The following is a 12,266-nucleotide window of genomic DNA, read 5'->3' as shown; positions in this document are numbered from 1 at the left end:
GCTAAGAGAGGGCATAATTTCGCCCATTGAATTCAGCGACTGGGCAAGCCCCATCGTCCCTGTCCTAAAAACAGATGGCTCGGTCAGGATCTGTGGCGACTACAAGGCCACTATCAACCGAGTGTCACTACAAGACCAATACCCGCTTCCGAGAGCAGAGGATCTTTTTGCCACGCTGGCAGGCGGCAAGCTGTTCACCAAGTTGGACCTCACTTCAGCCTACATGACCCAGGAACTAGCCGAAGGATCCAAGCTACTGACCACCATCACCACGCACAAGGGGCTGTTTGTCGACAACAGGTGTCCATTTGGCATTCGTTCAGCAGTCGCTATCTTTGAAACGAACATGGAAAGCCTGCTCAAATCCATCCCTGGAACAATCATATTTCAGGACAATATCCTTATCATGGGTCGAGACACCGAGGAACACCTCCACAACCTGGAGGAGGTACTACACCGACTGGACCGGGTAGACCTGCGACTAAAGAAGTCCAAGTGTGTATTTTTGGCCCCAGAGGTCGAGTTTTTGGGCAGGAGGGTTGCCGCAGACGGGATCCGGCCTACCGAATCCAAAACGGAGGCGATTCGTCGTGCGCCCAGGCCCGGCAACACATCAGAGTTGCGTTCATTTCTGGGACTATTGAACTATTTCGGGAACTTTCTGCTGAACTTAAGCACATTGTTAGAGCCACTACACGTGCTCCTGCGTAAGGGTTGCGATTGGTTTTGGGGGGACTGTCGGAAATGGGCGTTCAATCGGGCGCGGAACCTACTTTCTTCTAATAAGCTATTGACCTTATACAACCCCTGTAAGAAATTGGTTTTGACATGTGATGCATCATCCTATGGGGTTGGGTGCGTGTTGCAGCAGAGTAATGATGAGGGCCAACTCCAATCTGTGGCTTATGCCTCCGGGTCGCTCTCCCAAGCAGAAAGGGGATATGGGATGGTTGAAAAGGAAGCACTCGCATGTGTCTATGGGGTGAAAAGGATGCACCAGTACCTTTTTGGCAGAAGGTTCGAGTTAGAAACAGACCACAAGCTGTTAACATCCCTGTTGTCAGACAGCAAAGCTGTCAATGCCAATGCGTCAACTCGCATACAGCGATGGGCTCTTACGCTGGCTTCGTATGACTACACCATACGGCACCGGCCGGGCACCGAAAATTGCGCTGACGCACTCAGCAAGCTTCCACTGGCCACCACTGAGGGGGCAGCGGAGCAAAGCGCTGAGATGGTCATGGCTGTCGATGCTTTTGACAACGCAGGCTCCCCCATCATAGCCCGCCAGATTAAAATCTGGACCAACAGACATCCCCTCCTATCCTTAATTAAGAAATGTGTCCTGACTGAGGATTGGGCGCCCGCACACGGAGCATGCCCTGAGGAGGTCAGACCATTTCAGACAGATGGATGAGCTCCCCATCCAAGCCGACTGCCTACTATGGGGCAGCTGGGTAGTCATGCCCCAGAAGGGAAAGGAAGCATTCATCAGGGAACTCCACAGCGAGCACCCAGGCATCATGCTAATGAAGGCCATTGCCCGGTCACATGTATGGTGGCCGGGAATTGACTCAGACCTGGAACACTGTATTTGCAGGTGCACGACATGTGCCCAGCTGGGAAATGCCCCCAGGGAGGCCCCACTCAGCCCGTGGCCCTGGCCCACCAGGCCATGGTCACGTATTCACGTAGACTATGCGGGCCCGTCCATCGGAAAAATGTTCCTCATTGTTGTTGATGCGTACTCGAAATGGATCGATTGCATCATATTGAATTCGTGCACGACATCCGCCACTGTGGAGAGTCTGCGTGCGGTCTTTGCGACCCACGGCTTGCCAGACATCCTGGTTAGCGACAACGGCCCATGTTTCACGTCGGGTAATGGCATCAAACATGTCAGGACAGCACCGTTCAAGGCGGCCTCCAATGGCCAGGCGGAACGTGCGGTCCAAATCATAAAACAAGGCATGCTCCGGATTCAAGGACCCTCCCTTCAATGCCGCCTATCACACCTCCTGCTGGCCTATAGGTCCCGACCGCATTCGCTCACGGGAGTCCCGCCAGCGGAACTACTCATGAAACGTACACTAAAAACTCGGCTGTCCCTCATTCATCCATTCCTGTCAGACATTGTTGAGGGCAAGCGCCAGTCCCAAAATGAGTGCCATGACCGTAACTCAAAGGGGAGATGTATAGAAATCGATGACCCTGTATTTGTTCTTAATCACGCTTTGGGGCCCAAGTGGCTTGAGGGTGTTGTAATTGGCAAAGAGGGGAATAGAGTCATAGTGGTCAGACTTAACAATGGACAGATATGCCGCAAGCATCTGGACCAAGTAAAAAAAAAAGGTTCAGCATGGACACTGAGGAACCTGAGGAAGATCATGAGATGCTGCCCACACCACCGCCAGTGAATAAGCAACAAGAACTTTCAGCAGCATGCACAGTCCCTGCGGTCAGCCCGGACGAGCCGAAATCACCACAGAGGACAGAGATGCATGCCAAGGCTCAACAACCAGAGCCCCAACTGCGGCACTCCACGAGAGAGCGTCGACCGCCCGAAAGACTTCATCTTTGACCCCGCAAGATGTGGGGGGGGGGGGGGGTGATGTCATGTATGTAACTTCATGTAACTGTAAACCTCATGTAACAACACTACATACTATATATACCTAAGAAATGCAAACCTTGACCACACTGGGTGAACTTTTGGGAGACACTCCTAGCCTGGTCTTTCAGGTATAAAAGGGGAAGCTCCACCCACCTGCATCACTTCTTGGTGCTGTGAATAAAGGTCAGGTCACAGAGTGACTTTGTCTGCAGAATGTGCCTCGTGTGAATTTATAGTAGTGTGTAAGGACACAACACTTAGGGCAACTAGGTTAATGCCAGCAAAGCTCACATTCTGAGCACGAAAAATAATTAAGGTATCTGAGAAAGTAAGTCATGGTTGATCTATGATCTATAAAGGGGTGAACTGGTTGTGCCTTTGCCAGTTTGTGGAAATTCTTGTGTTTGCAGGGGAATCAATGAAACAGCTCAGGGGAATTCACATGTTTTAAAAAGCTGATGCATATTTGATAAAATGTGCAACCTAAATTTTAAAGAGTAACTTACAGAGCGTTGGAAACATTGGCTGGGAATTTCTTCGGAGCTGCTCCCTCTCCGCCGCACTTCTGGAGAAGTTACGGCAGCATGTTTGCACGTAAACACTGGCTGGGATTAGGAGTAAAGGGAAAATGGGTTACGGATGGGAGAATTACATTGGGTTTTAGTTTGTACTGTATTTAATGACTAATTGAAGAGGTTAGTTACTAATTAAACAGTGTTAGTTATTTTCCCCTGGTATTTGTCTAATATTTAAATTTCAGGGTGAGAGAATTTAAAGATTTAAATGAGTTCTCAATAGTTATGATAAAGATTTCAGTGTTAAGTGTAATAATCCCAAGGATTCACTTAGAAAATTGTATATAAATGGTGCAACCATAAAAAAACTTAAAATAGTAGTAGACATCAGATGACACATAATATCTGAGCAAAAGGCACAGAATTTTCATAGAAATGTTTGCCAAAATGATTTGTTTGGGGAGGAACAAGAGCCAAAGCTGATAAAGGCTTCATGATGGGTCGACAAGATTCGCATCATTATGTCACATGTTTGCAAACTAAGAAAAGATTGGCTCCGTAAAAATAAAATAAAAAGTGGAAAATGCTGGAAACCTCAGCGGGTCAGGCAGCTGACGAAGGGTCATCGACCTGCAACATTAACACTGTTTCTCTCTCCACAGATGCTGCCTGACCCGCTGAGATTTCCAGCATTTTCTGCTTTTATTTCAGATTCCAGCATCCGCAGTATTTTGCTTTTGTAAAGTAAAAAGTTTGGGCCCCTTTTGAGGAGTGGTTGCCGGCAGTCCCTTTACGGACCACTCACCACCTGGTAAAATGGATGTGGAACTCCGATTTGCATAGTTAAAGAGCCTCCAGCCTGAAAAAGGTTGGCATGCCAGGCGCCCACTTACAAGCCTGTCTGAAAGTTGCAGCAGACGCGCAAGTGGTAGCCAAGGTTCCCCTCCCCCAATTTTTCTCTGTCAGCTACTTGCTTTTTGAGCAGGAAAAGGGTAGAGAGCAGTTGAAAATCGCCCCCCTGTGAATTCAGTATTGTGATTTTCTGTTTAAATTTATAGGGTAAGAATGGTAATTTGGGTTAAATTGAAAAGAATCCTCAACAGAGGACACATAAATGTAGTGAATGATGGTCACTGTAATTAACAGAAAAGGCAAAGCAGAGGTAAAATGTTTATCACATATCTGAGAAATGCCTGCAGAGCACAATAAAGTTAAGATAACATTAAGAGTGTTTTTTTTCCATACAAAGTACATGGTGTGAGTAGATCTAAATCAATAGATTTTGAAAAACAGTGACTATGGAACAAGATAGCATTAAATGCTCAGATAATATATAAACTGGAACATTGGAATAAGAATCCCACATATCTTTACTCTCTCAATCAGCTGCCTCACATCATTACCAGCATTATAAAAAGCAGTGGGCTTCTCTTATGCTGCACATTAAAACTTCATGTTGTGCCCACAATCTGACAACCCAAGCATTTGGAGTAGTGTAAACTAGATTTTAAAATCAATTAGAAATCCAAAAGATTCTTCTGAAGACAAATTGCACCCCGCCCGAAACAGGGCACTCCCACCCTGTTTTGGTGGTTTTTACCACAGCTGCGGTTCAGATCGACTCTTTCGCGAAATTGTGCTCTTTGTTTTGATCTGGAAGTCGGTCATTATGGGGGTGGTGACTACACCTGAGGGGCAAAAACGTGGTGGTGACAGCAAATGAGGCGGAAATTGGGTGCAGTGCGGAGTCACCACCTTGATGATGTCATCACAGCGCCGTGTCACATGGCTCTCCCCTTCACTTAAAGGGGAGAGCCTCCGCAGTTTTAAAACTTCGGGCCACTGGGCCGCCAGGGAGTGTTTTTGCTGGGCCAGCAGCCTGGCACCCAACAGGGGGTGCCGGGTTGCCTACTGGTGGCCTGGCCGAACCCGGAGGCATAACTGTCTGGCCAACCTAGCAGTTGTCCGACAAAAAAAAACATAACGGCAGCAGCAGTAGGCCCTCCCCTTTAAGGGAAGCTGCACCGACACTGTAGAAGGCCACAGCCTCACTGGACCACTGGGTGAAAGTTTGTTTTGGCACCACCGGGCAGGCCGAAGATTTTCGGAGGGAAATGTCACCGTTGAGTGGTTGGACGCCGACTGGCAGCAGCGGAGCAGTAAAGGTGGAATTGGGGCACTGCCGGGAAAACTCAGGACGGCAATTGTGCTATCAGCGGCCATTCGAGCAAAAGTCGGTGGCCACTCCCCTCCTCAGTATGATCGCTGATTTGCAGTGGTAATAGGCCTTAAGGAAAGGGGCAATTTCAGCCCCGAAAGATCATGTGAAGATACTAAAAAGCTTTGATTAACTGTTTACAATATTTTTCATATGAAACATTTTCTGTAGTAACATCTAAGAGGACTTGTAAGTGCATTTGTGACTTATTTTCCTTTTGTAGTTAACATTATTTATGACTCATTTAACTCTTGCTCACTAGTATTGATTCATCATCATCATAGGCAGTCCCTCGGAATTGAGGAAGACTCGCTTCCACTCTCAACATGTTCTAATAATATTGATACAATTTGAACCAATACGCAGTTCGGTTAATGGTTATAAGAATTCCTATGCAACATAACTGTACTCTTGAATTTTGTTGCTAATATTTCGCACAATTTTATTTACTTGTGACATGAATTATATTTAACTTCAACTTGATCTTTCCTTTCTTTGTTCATAAACTAAAATTGTCTGTTTTCAGTACTTCCTGCGTGTCGGATTTATTTACTAATATCTTTTCACTAAATGGGCTTGTTGTTTACCTGTAATAAAAACTAAACTGCCACTGCCAAAGAGAATCAAAAACAAGCCTCCATCGTTTCACAGGACTTCTGTGGTTTCAAAAGCTCATGAGCATTAAAAACATCAAACTTAACAAAAGGAATCATAATTTATCTATTTGAGTCACATCTGTGTGATGACTGCAGCTGCTATTGTCAGTGATTTAATAAGCCAATTTGTTTAAATGCACCATCCAAAGCATTATAAAAATATGGAAAACATTCATCATGAGTACTGAAATGGTCTTACCAGAGACAAGTTTGTACAGTTACACTGAGGTAACATTTCTGCAATATTTGGTTTAAGAGAGGAGATTATGGAAATAAAAGTTGTACTAATTCACAGTAAAAAAAAGTCAAATAAAAAGAAAATATTGTAATTGCATAATAGGTCAGTCACATCTGAAAGGGACAGGCAACTGAAATTTTAAATGAGACACTTCATCATGGGTAATGTTAATCTATCTTTCTCTTTTAGGTGCTGACTGACCTGCCTTGTATGTCCAGCATTTTTTTTTCATTTCAGATTATCTTCTCCCTTCCCACCAACCAGGGCCCCAAACACTCCTTCCAGGTGAAACACCGATTTACTTGTACTTCTTTCAACTTAGTATACTGTATTCCACTGTTCACAATGTGGTCTCACTGGGGAGACCAAATGCAGATTGGGTGACCGCTTTTGCGGAACACCTCCGTTCAGTCCGCAAGCGTGATCCCGAACTTCCGGTTGCCTGTCACTTTTATTCTCCGCTCAATTCCCATCTTACCTCTATCATTGACCTCTTACACTGTTCCAACAAAGCTCAATGTAAGCTCGAGGAACAGCACCTCATCTTTCGATTAGGCACTTTTCAGCCTTCTGGACTCAACATCGAATTTAACAATTTCAGATCATAACCTCTGCCCCCTCTGCCCCCTATTTTTCATATGGCAGCTGTTGATGCTTCTGCTATTCCCATTTACACCTTTTCTCGACGCATCTTTTGTTTCTTTACTCGCCCAATTACCATCTCCTTTGGCTTTGTACAATCATACCTTTTGTCATTTAATCTCTCCTGCCTTCCACCCTAAAACAAACCTTCCCTTTTGTTCTTTCCTCCTTCCTCCCTTTCCCTGCTTAAAACCTGTTACATCGCTAATTTTTTCCAGTTCTGATGAAAGGTCATCGATCTGAAACGTTAACTTTGTTTCTCTCTCCACAGATACTGCCTGACCTGCTGAGTATTTCCAGTATTTTCTGTTTTTATTCCAGCATTTGTACCTTATCCTTTTATTTTTACTTTTTATAAAATTATGGTTTTCAGTACATATGTTTTGATACAAGAAGGAAAGCAAAAAAGAAAGCTACAATGGTCATTTGCATACATGCAGTAAAACACTTTTTTGCTACCTTGCATGGATGGGGATCAACGCCATAGGTTTCCAACGTACGAGCTTTCTGCAGCAGGTTCAATTCAGCAACAGCTGCAGTCTGTCCCCTAAAATAATAATTAAATTAATTTGTTATCATTAAAGCAGTAATGTACATTCCAAAACTATTCATATAGATTATTTGAAAAAGAATTAAGGGTCATACACTGTAGTATAATGAATTTAAAGTCTCATATGGAGGGACGAGGCAAACAAAGAAAGAACTTACAGTTATATAGCCTATTTTATGACCTCAAAATGTCCCAAAGCACTTTACAGCCAATGAAGCATTTTTGAAATGTAGTCACAGTTGTAATATGAAATACTTGAAAGACTTGCATTTATATAGTGCCTTTCTTGGCCTCAGGACATCCCAAAGTGCTTTACAGCCAATTAAATAGTTTTGAAGTACAGTCACTGTTGTAATGTAGGAAACGTGGCAGTCTATTTGCACATAGCAAGGTCCCACAAACAGATATGTGATAATAGCTAGATAATCTGTTTTAAGGCATAGGTTGAGAGATAAATATTTTCCAGGACACTTTGGAGAACTCCCCGGCTCTTCTTCATAATAGTGGGATATTTTACATAAACCTGAGAAGGTAGACTGGGCCTCGGTTCAACATTTCATCCGAAGGACAACATCTCCAACAGTGTAGCACACCCACAGTTCTGAAGTGTCAGCCTAGACTTTTGCTCAAGTTCCTAAAATGGAACTTGAACCCACAATCTTCTGACTTAAGAGGCGAGAGTGTTATCACTGACCCATGGCTGACACCTGCATATGTAGGAAAAATGGCAGCCAATTTGCGCACAGCAAGGTCCCACAAACAGCAATAAAATAAATGATCAGAAAATTTGTTTTAGTGAGGTTGATTGAGGGATGAATATTGGCCAGTTGAGAAGTTCCCTGTGGTTCTTCAAATAGTGTCACGGGATCTTTTATGTCTGCATGTAAGAGCAGCCAGGGCCTCAGTTTAATGTCTCATATGAAAAGACAAAGCATAAATACATATGTGGGGGGGGGGGGGGTGTTCACTTATACCACAGGCGATGATTCCTTCCCGGATATCCCGGCCAGAAGGGGGCTGTCTGAGTTGCATCCTTCCTTCCGCTTCCTCCTCTTCAGCGTCTTCCTCTTCGGCATCTTCCTCTTATCACTGTGAGCAGCTTGTCCCCTTTGCTGCCTCTGCTTCATCTCCATCTGTCCCCAGCACTAAGTGGTCTTCTTAGAGGCCAAATACTGCTGATGCTGAAATCTGAAATAAAAGCAGAAAATGCTGGAAATACTCAGATCAGGCAGCATCTCAACCTGAGATGTTAACTCTGTTTCTCTTTCCACCGATGTTGCCTGACCTGCTGAGTATTTCCAGCACTTTCTGTCTTCTCAGAGGCTTTCCATTACCATCCGAGGCCTTGCAAGTGTCCAGCAGCACTCCTTGCACACTTTAACAACTTTTTTAAATGCATTGAACCAAGTCACTACTTCAATAAAATATTTTTTAAAGTCCAAAAGCTGAAATCCAAACTTATCTGAAAGATGTGTGTGTCCTTGTAAGAAGCACTGACAGCAGCTCTGCAGGGCTGCTTCACGTACAACAACAACAACTTGTATTTACATAGCGCCTTTAACGTAGTGAAACATCCCAAGGCGTTTCACATGAGTAATGATTGGGCTGGAATTTCTGGTCCTTTGCGCTCTGGGTCTCGCCCCGGAGTGGCATGAAATGGGTTGGCGAGGTCTCCTTCGTCCTGTCGCGATCCTCGGGTCAGGTTTTCATACAGCGCTTAGCAGCACCGCCGGGAAGAGCTGCACCGGGTGTGCAATGCCTCTCGTTGCGACACCATCCGAGATTTGATTCGAACCCAACCCGTATGCCTGGAATCGCGCCAGGCAATAACCGCCTAGGAAACCAGAGCGATCCAGCCATGCCAGTAGTGAGTGGTGAGGCCATGGAGGCATTTGAAAATAAGGATGAGAATTTCAAAATCGAGGCGTTGCTTAACCGGAAGCCAAAAGTAGGTCAGTGAGCACAGAGGTGATGGGTGAGCGGGACTTGGGTGCGAGTTAGGACATCGGCAGCCGAGTTTTGGATCACCTTTAGTTTACGTACGGTAGAATGTGGAAGGCTAACCAGGAGTGCATTGGAATAATCAAGTCTAGAGGTAGCAAAGGCATGGATGAGGGCTTCACCAGCGGATGAGCTAAGGTAAGGGCCGAGATGGGCTATGTTATGGAGGCGGAAAAAGGCAGTCTTAGTTATGCTGCGGATATGTGGTCGAAAGCTAATTTCAGGGTCAAATATGACACCAAGGTTGCGAACAGTCTGGTTCAGCCTCACAGGAGTTGGGGAGAGGGATGGAGTCAGTGTCTAGGGAACGGAATTTGTGACGGGGACCGAAAACAATGGCTTCGGTCTTCCCAATATTCAATGTGAGAAAATTTCTGCTCAACCAGAACTGGATGTTGGACAAGCAGTCTGATAATTTACAGACCGTGGAAGTGTGGAGAAAAGTGGTAGTGAGGTAGAGCTGGGTGTCATCAGAGTACATGTGGAAACTGACGCTGTGTTTCCAGATGATGTCGCCTAGGGGCAACATGTAGATGAGAAATAGGAGGGTGCCAAGGATAGATCCTTGGGGGACACCAGAGGTAATGATGCGGGGACTTTTCACATATGCTTTTCTGTGCGTGGTTAGAACGTCAGTGTAATGGAGAGCGAGAACGTCCAAATTAGCAGTCATGGCGTCAAATCAGGCATTGCACACCAATTGACATCACAATCTGCTTATTTAAATTTGAGAGGCCAGCGCCGTCAATGTCAGCACTATGGCCCTTACCAAAATGGCAGCCTCCATGTCTCGCACCGGAAGTGCGCGGAAGCGAGACGGTAGTCATTTTTTCTAGAAAACCTGCCTTAACAGTCAGTGTTAAAGCATCTAATTTCTAGGCCCCTGTATCTCATTGAGGATACTTCAATCTGTTTGGTTGAAAAGCCACACTATTGCGTGACCTGTTCACAGATGCCACAGATCCCCTGTAGAGGGCACCACACTGGAAAAACATCGGATTAGTGGAAATCTCCGCCAACAGACCGCAAAAAGTCTGTGGGTAGTTGTCAGCGAGATGAACGGCGAGCGCTGGTCTTTCATCACTGAGACCAAAATCCGGACCAATGTCTCATCCGAAAGACAATAGCACTGAAAATGCAGCATTCCTCAGTACCCACAACTTTCTGACTCAGAGGTGAGTGTGTTACCAGCTGACACTTGTATATAATGTAACTGCATATATAACACTTAAGTATAACATAATAGTTTAGCATAGATAGTGAAAAATTATTTTCCTTTCAAGAAGTTAGTATAGTATCATATCTATTGTATCTACATGTATTATATTAATGCTAACTATTTACTTGTTCAACAATTGTGCAATATATTTGCTGGACAGTTAAAAGTCTGAAATGAGATTGGATGTTGTGATGCTCTGTCACTATTTGAAGCTGTGAGTAAGGTTCTGTACAGGCACATGGCAGATCCAGTAGTAAAGAAACTTTTAAAGAAAGGTTTTATGTTCACTATCCTGGATACATTGCCAAAACCTACCTAGATATCAGAGCCAATGAAGATGCCCAGTTAAGATATGCCATGAGAAGTTAAGAACTCACTATTGAGAATAATCTAAACTACAGAAACTGAGACATCTAGGATAAAACCATTAAAGATCCAAGATACCTTAGTTCATTTTTATGAATCTGTCCCATTTTTCTTTCCAGTTTCTGCGTTTGTTTGGGAAACAACTTGATTTCACTAACATAACCCTCCGGGTGTTCATCTGGCTCATAATCTCCCAACTCAGCTGCAAAGAGAAAAACATGTTTTATAACATGGTGAACTGTACATCAAATTAAGTAAACTAGATCTCAATTATTAAAGTATATAAAATAAAGATGTTTTATTTAGCGCCTTTCATGACCACCGGATGTCTCAAAGCACTTTACAGCCATGAAATACATTTGGAGTGTCGTCACTGTTGTAATGTAGGAAACACGGCAGCCAATTTGCACACAGCAAGCCCCCACAAACATTAAAGTATATTTCTAAATGAAACATCATTTCCAACAAAATTGTATCAATTTGTTAACTGTGCAAATTCATAAAGCAATGGATTTCAGAGTACTATTGAATCTACTATTTATTAACAGCCTATTTTGTTCATTTCATTGCAAACCCCATTGACACTCAGGCAATAAACTTCACGGTACATTAACGTGCCCTGTTTTATAAATGCTCTGCTAATGACTGGAATAATTTTTAATCTGCAATTGGGAATAAATTATTTGTTGCACAAAGATTTATATGTGCAGCTGTTAAAACAAATCTGAGGTGGAACACCCACCCACCAATGATATAGAAATATAAGCTAAAACAATAACTCGTAACTGACGATTTCTAAAATGCAGTAACAAGGGCAGTTTGCAGTAGGACTGCAAGCAGTATCAATCAGTAGTCACAACAGATCTGGCCATAAATACCACAGACCTTACCATCATGCTTTCCATTCTTCCAGCTGTTGGTTCATTAAGGTCTTGCTGTAATTAGTACCATCATCTAAATTTTGATATTCCATGCGATTTCTTTCCAGCTTGGGACCCATTACAAGTTCTCCACCCATTTGATCTTAAAGGAGCCTCTCAAAAAAGTCCCAAAGAAATTTGTAACTTTTATTTTTCACTATTGAAGTCAATGGGAATGAAAATCAAGCAAGATGTATAGCGCACGGCTGATTACATATTGCTCATTTTACACTATCGCCCAATGACTAAATTACCCTCCATTGTGTGCAACCTATCTGATCCCAGGCTTTTATCCTCTTTCCGTGCATCCTTTCCAGCACTTCCTTA

General features: G+C 43.9%; 1 protein-coding gene across 3 annotated transcripts in view; it reads right to left on the bottom strand.

Moving 5' to 3' along the window:
* frmd3 (FERM domain containing 3) overlaps nt 1-12,266 on the bottom strand; it is a 444,455-nt gene that overhangs the window by 157,231 nt on the left and 274,958 nt on the right. For all 3 annotated transcript variants that reach the window (XM_070861449.1, XM_070861518.1, XM_070861582.1), the window contains 2 exons: nt 11,098-11,221; nt 7,343-7,430 (listed from right to left, as the gene is read on the bottom strand). In XM_070861449.1, the coding sequence (XP_070717550.1) occupies nt 7,343-7,430; nt 11,098-11,221 (212 nt within the window). The remainder of the gene's footprint in view (nt 1-7,342; nt 7,431-11,097; nt 11,222-12,266) is intronic.

Source organism: Pristiophorus japonicus, chromosome 1 (assembly GCF_044704955.1).
Source record: "Pristiophorus japonicus isolate sPriJap1 chromosome 1, sPriJap1.hap1, whole genome shotgun sequence".
In the NCBI taxonomy this organism is placed as follows: Eukaryota; Metazoa; Chordata; class Chondrichthyes; family Pristiophoridae; genus Pristiophorus; species Pristiophorus japonicus.
Note: the sequence above shows the minus strand (reverse complement) of the source record. Positions and strands in the feature narration are given on the sequence as shown.